The 12,890-nt window shown below is 48.3% G+C and overlaps 1 protein-coding gene across 2 annotated transcripts; it reads right to left on the bottom strand.

Moving 5' to 3' along the window:
- Nucleotides 1–3,714: 3,714 nt before the first annotated feature.
- On the bottom strand, nt 3,715–12,583 carry LOC115168603 (activity-dependent neuroprotector homeobox protein). 2 transcript variants are annotated; one of them, XM_029724038.1, is made up of 4 exons: nt 12,392–12,583; nt 9,115–9,231; nt 8,716–8,814; nt 3,715–7,733 (listed from the first exon to the last, which is right to left on the bottom strand). In XM_029724038.1, exons 2-4 carry the CDS (start codon nt 9,220–9,222, stop codon nt 4,785–4,787), a joined length of 3,156 nt encoding a protein of 1,051 aa, XP_029579898.1. In that variant the 5' UTR covers nt 9,223–9,231; nt 12,392–12,583; the 3' UTR covers nt 3,715–4,784. The 2 variants fall into 2 exon arrangements, with proteins under 2 accessions (XP_029579898.1, XP_029579897.1); XM_029724037.1 differs by lacking the exon at nt 12,392–12,583 and adding an exon at nt 11,790–12,230.
- Between the last annotated feature and the right edge of the window lie 307 nt (nt 12,584–12,890).

Raw genomic sequence — 12,890 nt, 5'->3', positions numbered from 1 at the left:
CCAACACTCCCGCTGAAACGGCCCCTTCCCGGAGCCTCGTTCCCAACACTCCCGCTGAAACGGCCCCATCCCGGAGCCTCGTTCCCAACACTCCCGCTGAAACGGCCCCTTCCCGGGAGCCTCGTTCCCAACACTCCCGCTGAAACGGCCCCTTCCCGGAGCCTCGTTCCCAACACTCCCGCTGAAACGGCCCATCCCGGAGCCTCGTTCCCAACACTCCCGCTGAAACGGCCCCTGCCTGGGAGCCTCGTTCCCAACACTCCCGCTGAAAAGGCACCTGTCCGGAGCCTCGTTCCCAACACTCCCACTGAAACGGCCCCTTCCCGGAGCCTCGTTCCCAACATTCCCGCTGGTGTCAAAATCAAGTCAAACTTATCTTGATCACTTTTAAGGTCCTATGCAATTCTTTTGATAATATGACGCAACCGAAAAGTCAATAAATGTTTTTTGTCTTTTGTCCACATAATCTTGTCTACGTTTTTTAAAAGGTTTATCTGCATGTCCTATATTGTGAATACATGTCTAAAATGCCTTGTTTAATGGTTGTAAAGTATTTAAAGCACGAAGAAAGTAAAACATAAGGAAATGGGCTCGGTTTTCTGTCACTGTCGTGTATATCGAAGATAAACCTTTACAATTCACCTTGAGCAAAGTGAGGTCCTTTCCTGAACTGCTCGATGTTTGTATGTTGTTAAATTGCGCCATCTGTTGTTAGCGCAGACAGTTTCCTTCAAAATATATAATTCAGCAAAATACAATGAAATAGAATTTTATTTGTCACATGCTTCGTAAACAACAAGTGTAGACTAACAGTGAAATGCTTACTTACGAGTCCTTTTCCAACAACTCAGAGTTAAATATAAAAAATAGAAATAGTGACACGAGGAATAAATACACACTGAATAATGAATAACAAGAAGAGTAAAATAGCACGGCGATATACAGGGAGTAGAAAATAACATGGCTATATACAGGGAGTAGAAAATAACATGGCTATATACAGGGAGTAGAAAATAACATGGCTATATACAGGGAGTAGAAAATAACATGGCTATATACAGGGAGTAGAAAATAACATGGCTATATACAGGGAGTAGAAAATAACATGGCTATATACAGGGAGTACCAGTTTCTATTTGCAAGTTCAATTTGACATACAAAATGTCAACCAGTAGCGTAGCCTGAAATTCGTTGGTAGGTGGGCCTGCTGAAATTTGGGTGGGCCCCAAAAATGTTATAAAACAATTGTTTGTGGAAAACCGCTAACTTCCTGCAATTCTACACATTTTGCTATGGGGCAAAGATAAAAATGTGCAGTTTTATAACTAATCTCATGCTATTCTACACATTTTGCCATGCATTTTTTAAGTTAATTAAAACTAAAATATAGGTGCTGAGAAATATCTTTGCATTTTTAAGCTAATTAAAGCTAAAATATAGGTGTGTTGACTGTGTTAACATAGTTGTGTTGACACTTGTTAGCTAATTGAGCAAATTAAGTAGGCAGTGTCAGTGCACATAGCCAAAGAAGCCCAGTGACATTTGCCTCAATGCAGTTACACTCATGGCTTCTTGGCAGTGTGGCTTTCAGTTAGTTATTTTTGGACCACCCATCTCAATTAGAGTGAATGTCATTCCAGTTCATCTGAATGTTATTTCAGTGCACTGCTTGCTATGAATTATATCTGATGGTGTTTGCATGTTTAGATAAAAAGACAAATAATGTCCCGTTTTGGAACACTGACAATTAGAGAGGATTAAAACACTATTCAAATTTTTTTGTTGCTCAATCTGATTGGGATGTTCACATCAACTAATATGAATAATCCCAGAATATTTATGATTTATCTGGTGTCTTCAAATACTGTTTGACACATTGACGACAGATAGTATTGTTCCCTTTAATACTCTTGGTGTATTATTTCCATTAAAGCGCTTCACAGTTGGCTATTTCATAGGTCGTTGCCTCTAAAGCTCCTGTTGAATATGATGTGCTCTAGTCAATGGCAATGTCCCTGGAGTTTTATATTTTCTTAACTAACAAGATCACAGTTTGGTGAACAAATTGGACAACAGCCACGCCACGATGACACCATTGAACCATCAACATGAAATCACCCTTGCCGAAATAGATGTAACACAGACAGGTAAAAACTCATCCCAAATACTGTGCTGACTGTTCCTAACCTTTGGTGCTCTTGTTGACGCCATACTTACAGTGTGTTGTGTTTAACACTAGAGACAGTACAGAGACACTCTTAACTCCAGGGGGCACCAGTAGGAGCTTCAATTCCTCACTGCCTCACTCCATTCCCCTCCCCCGTCTCCCTTTCTTACTTCACTCCCTTCCCTCCTCCCCCTAATCTCCCCCCCTCCCTCCCTTTCTCTCTCGTTCTCCCATCCCCCTCTCGGTCTCCCTTCCCCCATCTCCCCCTCCCTCTCTCCCTCCCTTTCTCTCTCTTTCTCCCATCCCCCTCCCTTTCTCTCTCTTTCTCCCATTCCCCTCCCTTTCTCTCTTTCTCCCATTCCCCTCCCTTTCTCTCATCCCCCTCTCGGTCTCCCTTCCCCCGTCTCCCCCTCCCTCTCTTTCCTCCTCTCCCCGTCTTCCTTTCTCCCATTCCATTCCCTCCTCGCCTGCCTCCCTCGCCTTCTCTGCCCCCCCTCCCTTTCTCTCCCGGTCACCCTTCCCCCCCTCGTTCTCCCTTTCTCCCCTCCCTCTCTTGTTCTCCCATCCCCCTCTCTGTCTCCCTTCCCCCCTTTCTCTCCCTCGGTCTCCCTTCCCCCTTCCTTTCTCTGTCTCCCCCACCCTCTCTTTCCTCTGCCAGTCTTGCTTTCTCCCATTACATTCCCTCCTCACCTGCCTGCCTCCCCTTCTCCCTCTCTTTCCCCCCCTCCCTCTCCCTTTCTCCCCTCAGTCTCCCTCCCTCACCTCCCCCCCAGTCTCCCTTCCCCCTCAGTCTGCTTAGTACTCCTGCTGCTCACAACACTGCAGATGAGGCCTCCACGTCTCCCAGTCTGCTAGGCCTCTCTTTCAGCCTCCCCCTGCCACTCCCTCCCTCCCTCCATACCAGCATAGCAACACTGAGCAAGCCAGCAAGGGGGAGGATGCGCTCTCGCAGAGGGGCAATTTCCCTCCATTTTATATCATTCTTACCAGGAGGCTAGAGACTATCTACGGTATGGAACATAAGAACAAAACACACATTTGTAGCATAATGAATATCTCATATATAAAATCATCACTATAATCAATCAAACAGAGTCAATATGGGACTGTCATTATTTTGGGGGTTTGGCACCAGATTGATACACACTCGAGCAGATTGGCCTCAACACAGAGTTAATACAATCCACGAACAAAGAGTTAATGCAATCTACTGTTGATTTGTCATCAACCATCACCATCTGAACCAGTAGTGGGTCCACTAAGTCCCAGACGCCTCATGCTCCAGTCTCACAGAATAGCGTAGCTCACATGGACTACACCCATGAACCCTTGATTTACTGTCATAATGAACTGTAATAATACCGGAGACAATGGGATTTGTACCACCAGTGACTGTTTACAGCTAGCTCATGGGTTACGTTTGGGAAAACCTAACTTGTGGTGCTACTTCTTAGGACAAACCAGATCTAGTCTCCATTAAATAAATTAAAAAGGGGGTGTGTCACATCAGAGCATAAGACGTAGAAAAGAGGTTAGACTAGGAGAAGCACAATGCAACACTTTATTGTTCATAGATGCTCAAGTTAAAAACAAAAACAAATAAAATTGAAGATCACAAATTAAAACACACACAGAAACGTCACATTAAATAGCGAATGCTCTCTGTTTCAAAGGCGACAGCAAACGTCTATTCTCGGTGGTAAAATAAGGAATAGGTGAGTGAAGAGAAGAAAGTACAGTCTAGACTACAAAGCACAGGGCTACAGAGATCAGTCGAAATGGCCCTTCACTTTCACTAACGGGGAGAAGGATATGAGGAACTCTTTCAATAGAACCAAAGTTATTACTGTAAATAAAAAAAGGATAAATCAATCATAGTAAACAAACAGCAAAAAAAACAAAAGCAATCAATTATGTTCATTTAAAATTTGCATTTATATATATATATATATATATAGATATATTATTTAGCAAAAACGCTATGGTTTTGTTAAAAAAATAAAAATAACAAAACATACAGAAAATACCAGTCATCAAAGCAACATCTAGCGAACCAATGTAGAACATACACAGCTAGCTTGTACACAGAAAGAAAAGAAAATATTTGAGGAGTACATCTATAGCAACTTCTCTCCAAACAGATCTAAAAGACTGTACAAATATACACTAGCTATTCCTGCAACGAGAAATGTTGGATTCTCTAGTTTCTCTTAAAAGCTAGTAAATCGTAATAACTCAAGTTTTTTGCCACAGTGAAACTCGTCGCCAAATGGACAAGAATAAGTACTAATCTGAATTTTCTAGTAAAGTAAATAGAAGGCAAATCATTTCAGGGTTCTCTTACCCCCTGGAGGTAAAGTATAAACTTTGTTCACAAATCTTACATCACTCATAGCTACTTTAGGACTGCAGAGCAGCTTTAATTGGCCTTTGACATGACTTGTTTAAACATCATTGGATGGCTTGTGGAAGTGAAAAGGAAAGAGCCTCTCCTTCTCACCTCTTCTCCTTCATGACACCATTGACCATTTGTAGCTCTGAAGTTCTGGTGAGGCAGAGTTGTTGGCATGGATCAAATGTAACGTCTCTGAGTGCGTCATTCGTTGGTGTCAATTGGTCAGACCTGATGCTTGCCGAGTTGGACCCTAGTTTTTCCACTTCCCGATTGACCCAGTTTGGCAACAGCTTCCTTCCCTTTAGCCTGCCTTTCCAGCAGCGTTGAGCCATATCCATTCTCTACATGACCCTCGTCTTCCTTCTCCTCCATATCCTCTAGGTCTGGGCTGGAGTGGGCCCCTGTCCCTACCATCTCTCCCTCTCTCCCAGCAGCAAGCCTGTCATTACCCACGGAATTCACTTCTACTGCTCCCGTTTCATCATCCTCCTTCTCCTCTTCCTCCTCCTCCTCACCATCATCATCCATTTCATCCTCATCGCTATCTGAGTCAATAGCGATGGGTTCTGAGAGATACTGAGGCCCCCTCTGTTTTAAGGTGCTTCCGATTGTCTTGTTTTGGTCGCTCTTGGCCCCACAGCTGGGCTGGGTTGTGGCCCTGGCCTCACTGCCAGACCCTGTTGAAATACCCTGCTGGAGAGTAGCAGCACCGTTAGCCACAGCCCTCTCCTCCATGCGCTGAATGGCCTGCTCAGACCGCCCGATGCACGTCCTAGATGTCCGCCTCTCCACTGTCTCTCCACTGTCTCCTTTGCCCTCAAACAAGCACTCAGAGTCAAAGGTCAGTTCGTGGCTGAGCTGGCTGATGTCCTGCATGTTGAAGCCCAGCAGCACCTCAGCCTTCTGGGTCTCACAGTCCCGCGTGCATTTCCTCCTGCGGTTGGTGAAGTGGCTGGAGATATCAGACTTCCACAACCACAGACTTGCGGCTAGTTTTTCCACCTCCCTACGCGTTGGGTAGGGCTCGCGGTTGAAGTACTGCGATAGAAAGGCTTTCCGCGCCTCGTACGACTCATCCTCGTGACCTTTGGGGTCAAGGACCAGGTTGACAGGGTCGTCTGGATTCTCTACAAAAGCCGCGGGGCTCTCTGGCTCTCCAGGCGGCAACTTACGCCGCTTTGGGTCGTTTGGGTCACAGTTTTCGAAGCCGGCCCGTTTGAGGCTAGTGCCCTGGGCCTGGGAGACCCTGGGGGAGGGCGCAGGCCTGCTGTCCTGCCCGTTCTGGGTCTTGCCCACACCACGGCAGTGCACGAGGTGCAGTGTGATGGTGGAGGCTGTCATGTTGCTTGTGTACACACCCAAGCAGTGGATACATTTGTAGGTGAGTTTTTTCTCAACTGGATGCACGGTTTGGATAACCTGATGCCTCTCTCTCAGATGGTGTGCCAGTGCATCAGAGATGGGGCCCTTGAGGATGGAGAAGCACAGCGGGCACAGAGTCTTGCCCACGTCTTTCTTGTACGGCACGGCCGCCTGAGGTGCACTCTTGGCAGGCGAGCCGTCTTCTGAATCAGAGGGCATCTTTGGGGGTTGGCTGGGCACGGTCCTCTTGCCCATCTGTGTGGACGACGAGGCACTCTGGGCATGGAGGGCCACGGACTCCTGTGGTGCGTCTCTCATGTTGTAGGTGGTGACAATCAGCTGGACGTTCTTGGGGTTGCCCTGCTGCAGAGTGAGGTCGAAAGTCAGAGGGGAATCGGTGCGCGGCCCCACCGTCTCGTCCGGGTGGGACTGTCGCATGTGCGCCACCATCTTCTCCACGTCGTTGAAGGTGGCGCGGCAGTGCGGGCAGGACAGGCCGTGGATCAGCATGTGGTTGAGGAGAGTGTCACTGGGCAGGTAGCGGTTGCAGTACAGACACTTGCTGGTGAAGTTGTGGATCTTCATGATGTAGTTGGCTACTGCAGGGACCTTCTCCGCCTTGTGCTCCTTCTCAAAGTGCGAGCTGTACACATTCTCAGGGAAGAGCTCGTTGCAGATGGTGCAGATTTTCCACTTCTGTGTGTACGACGTGCCCAGGACAGAGCTACCCCCCTTCCCCTTGGCCGTGACCGAGGCTACCGTGGCGGCAGCCGCCTGGACCCGGGAGTTGAGCGTAGACGAGGAGGAACTCACCACTATGGGGCTCCGCAAACCACCAGTGAGGTTCTGTTTGGCTGCTTGAGAATGCTGGGGCACAGACACCTTTGCGTTTCCAGGCAGAGTGATTCTCACCTGCTGCCCACCTATAGAGAAGGATTGGGTAGTCCCACTTTTTAACCCAAACGCCCCCTGCTTCAGGTGAACCCCAGACAGGAGTCCTGTTGAGCTCAGGCCTGACTTTGGGATGACGATTCTGCTGAGGTTCTGGGTAGAAACTGAGCGGACTCCCCCCACTGTGGTGGTCACTAGCTGACCTTTAGGTCCTACCCCGATGACAGTCTTCTCCCCCGTCTTCGGCGATACCACGATGACAGGTTTGGCGCGAGGTACCACCACGTTTGTGTGACCAATCATGGCGGTCACCTGGTAACCGATTCGCTCGTGGTCCTCAATAACATGCTGCACCAGTGCCTCATAGGTGCGTGGCAAAAAGAGGCAGCGCTTGCAGTGGATGGTGTTGCTGTTGGCGTTAGCATTGGTATTAGTATTGCTGCTGCGGTCTGTGTTCCCTGTGCCCGTGGTGATACCTGCTGCGGCACCGTTGGGCGTGGTCTTTTCCTCAAGCTTAACCAGGTAGGGCTTGGCCACATGCTGAAAGTGTTCTCGGTAGATATGCTTGCGCACCACGTTGTAAAGCGGGTCCCTGTAGGTACACTTCTTGCAGTAGTACACCGCCTGCTCGATGCTCTCTCCAGGCCTCTTGCCCAGCTGCATGCTGTCCTTCAGCCCACCCACTGCCCCCTGCATGCCCCCGGGGCCCTGGCGAACCACATTGTTGGGCATGTGGAACAGCTTGATGTGCGTCTCCAGAGTCTTCTTGTTCCCATTGTAGGTGCAGTAGGGGCAGTTGAGCAGGATGCGACTCTCAAAGTCCTCACTGTGGACGTTGCGGAAGTGGCTCTTGTACGCTGAGAAAAATTTGGAGGAAAAGGGGCAGCCGGAACAGCAGAAAGGCTTTGATCTGTAGTCCTGGGAGACACAGGGGGGGATAGAGACAGTGGTCAGTCGTGTGATAACATTTACTCTATGTAAATAAAACATTATTTATTGAAAATAAACAGACAATAACCCAGTTAAAAGCTTTTAAGAGACAAAAGAGCAACAGCGCTAAAATAAAAGGTGTTCCAGTGAGCCCCCCCCCAGGCAGGCAGTGAGCCCCCCCCAGGCAGACAGGCAGTGAGCCCCCCCCAGGGCAGACAGGCAGTGAGCCCCCCCCAGGCAGGCAGTGAGCCCCCCCCAGGCAGGCAGTGAGCCCCCCCCAGGCAGGCAGTGAGCCCCCCCCAGGGCAGACAGGCAGTGAGCCCCCCCCAGGCAGGCAGTGAGCCCCCCCCAGGCAGGCAGTGAGCCCCCCCCAGGCAGGCAGTGAGCCCCCCCCAGGGCAGACAGGCAGTGAGCCCCCCCCCAGGCAGGCAGTGAGCCCCCCCCAGGCAGGCAGTGAGCCCCCCCCAGGGCAGACAGGCAGTGAGCCCCCCCCAGGCAGGCAGTGAGCCCCCCCCAGGCAGGCAGTGAGCCCCCCCCAGGGCAGACAGGCAGTGAGCCCCCCCCAGGGCAGACAGGCAGTGAGCCCCCCCAGGCAGGCAGTGAGCCCCCCCCAGGCAGGCAGTGAGCCCCCCCCAGGGCAGACAGGCAGTGAGCCCCCCCCAGGCAGGCAGTGAGCCCCCCCCAGGCAGGCAGTGAGCCCCCCCCCGGGCAGACAGGCAGTGAGCCCCCCCCAGGGCAGACAGGCAGTGAGCCCCCCCCAGGCAGGCAGTGAGCCCCCCCCAGGCAGGCAGTGAGCCCCCCCCAGGGCAGACAGGCAGTGAGCCCCCCCCAGGCAGGCAGTGAGCCCCCCCCAGGGCAGACAGGCAGTGAGCCCCCCCCCCCAGGGCAGGCAGTGAGACCCCCCCCCCCCCCCCCCCCCAGGCAGGCAGTGTGCCCCCCCCCCCCCCCAGGCAGGCAGTGAGCCACTCACCTGGGCTTTGGTCAGTGAAGGATCCCACACACATACATCATCCCAGGTGGTGTGCTTCATGTAGAACTCGTTATTATCGGGGACATAGTCTTTGTAGTCCTAAGGGGAGAGAAATAAACGATTAATCACAATTCATATAGAATCAATACAAAACGTCAAGTCTGATAGAGATGATTTGCTAGGAGTCGACGACCTATTATAGTTGTGGACTGGGCTCATGTATTATAACGTCAAACAGACATGAGAAATTTGAGGCCTCCTAAGTTGATGGCTGAAATGTTTCTAGACTGATTAATTAATTAGCTATTAATGAATGAGCTATTATCTCAGTGTGATAAAGTGTATCAAGGGCATGCTCACACATGGATAGCAGAACAGATCAAACTATGTGCTGCTCACCTCAATGTGGTCTTTACAAAACTCCAGACCAATGTCTCCCAGAACCCGCTTGACATTTCTCCTGGCTTTCCGTAAGCTGCCCAGGTTGTTGACCGGGAGCTGGAACATTCTGCCCACCTGGAGAAAGGAGGGACACAGGTAGGTGGACAGGGGAGAGCAACGGGCGAGGTCAGGGGCGTATTCATTAGACGAAAACCGTAGTAAACAGTTGCTAAACGTTTCGCAACAGAAAACGTTTACTCCAAATGGAAAACGTTTCGCAATGAAAACAAATTCAGTTAGGTCCCGCCCCTGTTACATTCTGTTTGCTTCCATTTAGTTCCTAGTGAATACACCCCAGGTCAACATATGAACTGATCATTGTTGTAGAGAGCAGCGTTCAGCAGACCCAAAACAAAAACCCTGGGTGATGGAAACACACTTCCCAAATAACACTAGAGCTAACATCCACTCCAGTGATTGTTACTCTACTGCTCCTATGGAACAATGACACAAGAATACCTGCTGCCTGTCAGTCACCTTTCCTCATAAATCCATCAGTGGTTTTCCTCAGCAGCATCACTCAATTCTATCCTTTATGACCTTACTACAACCACCACCTTTATGCGTCTGTCTGGGCTGTTTGGTTTGTTATATTCCAGTCAATGCTGGACAATGGTAACACTACAGAATTGATTCTCTATTCAGGTAAAAGGTCAGGACAAGATGCTTTAGCAACAAGCAGTACAAGGCCAAACACTCTTCATCCACCCACCCACCGATGCCATAGCTCTTGTTGCATGTTCCAGAAGATGGAACATTGCTGCTGAGCTGAATGTTGTCTGGCTGCCTGACTACCTTGCTGGCTGGGCTTACTCCTGCCGATGCCTTCTCCCATGGCTTATAGATGGCGCTAGAGGACAGCTCTGTCTCCATTATGTAAGGCCTCCATTGCTCTGCCTGCTCCCTTTTCTGCAGCCTCTCTGCAATCACGGAATGGCGCCTCCTATTGAATCAGCAACGGAGCCCAACATCTACAATGTGTTTACAGGGGAGTAGGGGCTGGGTGGGTAGCTGGCAGAGAATAGCCACTCTCAACAGTTGATGAGAGGAAGATAGTAGTAGTCTATATTTTACCCATAAACCTTATGTCCTGTCTCTAATATACAACGGAGCTCTGTCTGTCCTAAGAATCAATGATGACATTTGCTCTGGTCACCTCTGATCCTCCAAACTCACATTGCTTACCAAAAGCAAAAGTTGATTGTATCAGTCATATCCTGTCAGCAAAGGGTCATCTATGACCATAAACACCACAGAAAGAGAGTTGGCATTTAAGTAGAACACCTAGCCTAAATGACCAAAAGGTTCAATCGGGTTCACCACCAGTCTTCCTCCTGATTGCCCTCACACAGGGACCATGAGAACAGAGGGTTTGAATCAATAGAGTATGCAACTAACCTCCAAGACAATGTTTACACCGTACATTAAATAAAAGCTGGAACATTGTATTACATAGCAATTGTGATAGTTGTGTGACGTGAATAAAAGGAGGCGAGACTACTTTTTCATATGACATCACGACAGTCAAAATCAAACCTGCGACGTGCGGATAATAACCCCGTGTCACCTAGTCTCTCAAGTTGCTGAATGAATCTGGTAACGTTACCAGACTTGATTATAAATCCCGGTTCACTTTTTTTTTTTTTATATATATATATATATTATATTACATAATGTTAGAACAATACGGTTACATTTGATAAGAGAAGGGACCTAATATAGGTCAAATGTGACTAGTAATAAACTAAGCGAGTAGAGGAGGTTATTCACGACCTATCACCATCTCCCCCTTATCGATGTTGGTTATATCTTTGATTGAAGTCAATGATTAATACAGTTTAATGTCTACCTCTGGTTGACCAATGAAACAGGATACAAATAGTTTCTAACACGATTACTACACACATCTTACCTCATAGTTTTACGCCACAATAACATCTGATCTGGTAATATGTTATGAACTAAAACGTCAGATCGATAGCAGCTAGTAGCTTGCTAGCAGTAGCTGGTATAGTAGTGATCCACCACAAAGGGAAACGCACGTAAAACACGGCGAACTAGCGCGCTAAACGTTAGCTAGCAGATGCTAACCCGAGCGCTAGCAAACACGGCTAAACGTTAGCTAGCAGATGCTAACCCGAGCGCTAGCAAACACGGCTAAACGTTAGCTAGCAGATGCTAACCCGAGCGCTAGCAAACACGGCTAAACGTTAGCTAGCAGATGCTAACCCGAGCGTTAGAAAAAGGTGCCCCGTTACAACCTCTCTTCAGTTCGGTGCTGATTCTGAGCGCAACTCAAGTGTCCCAAGTTTAGTGAGCCGAAAAAGCGGTGTCATGTTCACCGATAACTTATGATATACGCTATCATATTTTGTATTTAACTTCATAGTATCGTTATTTAACTATATCGTAATAATCCACGTTGTTTCATTTGTTATCCTCAAGTATCTACCCATGTCATGTTAAGAGTGTGTATATATATATATATTTTTTTTTTCTTTCTTCCCCGACCGTAACTATGAACGAACAACGCATCATCGTAACGTTACCGTAGCTAAACCCAGTTAGCTGTAACGTTAGCGGTGTATCCTAACTAGCTTGGTTATCTGAACAGCGGAGTATGACGTGTTTACCTGCTTTGAAAATCCGGTGCTCTTGTTGTAGTAAATTATATCACTTCAGAGAAACGGGGAGACAATGCGCTAGACAATCTCGCGTCCACTCCTATTACTCCGAATAAGCAACCGGGGCTTAACCGCCTTGCCGTCTTCCTCTCCGAGCGGTCACACACCACACCGAGAGAGGGAGCTCGACTCCTCTCACTACTGTCCGACACAGACTATCCTTCTCGGCTACCGGGTATGAAGTGCCGTTGAAACTCATTTAGTTAGCTAGATAAAACACCTACAACGCCCATTGTAGAAACATATAGTGTGGCTAACGTTGTAGTAAATATTACGAGGAACCCCCCTCATCCCCCCCGAAAAATGTGTTAACTCTGTGACTGTTCACTGATAACGCACTCCCATCTCTTCCTATAGAGACAATACACCCCTAGCAGCCTGGAAACTGCCCTATCCAAAATGGCGCAATTGAAAGGGCGGAAGTGACATAGGTGTTTGATTAGCATAATTTTTTAATTTTTTTTTTTAACTCATTGTGATATCCATATGAGTCGAGCCTTATACAACTCAATTAGTGTGTTAATCAATTAGCTTGATTTATATGCTCTTACCTTTCAAGACAGGCCTCAGCTGTTGTCCTAGGTCGTTCTTCAACGTCGGTAGTCGGTAGTTTCTATGCCTAAGGGACAGGGGTAAACAAGCTCGAGCTGCATTTGCCAGATTTAACCAACAGCTGGCGCACTCTAGTTTAGCATGGCAATGAACGCATGCGTTCTAGGACTACATCTGGCTTCCTACATTGCAGAGGGTCGGATGTATACAGTGCCTCATTACTCACAGTGCCTTTGCACTTGCCCAACGTCAGAGTGCTATGAGAACAGTAGGTGGCGCTGTTCTATGCTACGTTCCCATTACACTAAACTCACCGGGACTACTTTCCTGAGTCTGGGGCATTTCCCAAGCCTGAGTGCAAATTGTTCTCTGCCCATCTTGGCATTGGCCCCTGGGAGATTGGGATGGAGGGACCATATCATGTGAATACTGGATTTAAATTAATGGGTGATTAGTTATGGTCTCATCTTTTTTATGCTTAAGGATTATTTCTTCCAA

This window comes from Salmo trutta, chromosome 30 (genome assembly GCF_901001165.1).
Source record: "Salmo trutta chromosome 30, fSalTru1.1, whole genome shotgun sequence".
NCBI lineage: Eukaryota > Metazoa > Chordata > Actinopteri > Salmoniformes > Salmonidae > Salmo > Salmo trutta.
The sequence above is the reverse complement of the archived record's forward strand: the minus strand, read 5'-3'. Positions and strand labels throughout refer to the sequence as shown.

Excerpts from the sequence above, each read along its gene's own strand:
- LOC115168603 (XM_029724038.1), bottom strand. The coding sequence starts at position 9,222 with ATGTTCCAGCTCCCGGTCAACAACCTGGGCAGCTTACGGAAAGCCAGG. Across the intron at positions 8,815-9,114 it reads TTTGTAAAGACCACATTGAG|GACTACAAAGACTATGTCCC; the intron begins GTGAGCAGCACA and ends CTCTCCCCTTAG. Across the intron at positions 7,734-8,715 it reads CTTCACTGACCAAAGCCCAG|GACTACAGATCAAAGCCTTT; the intron begins GTGAGTGGCTCA and ends TGTGTCTCCCAG.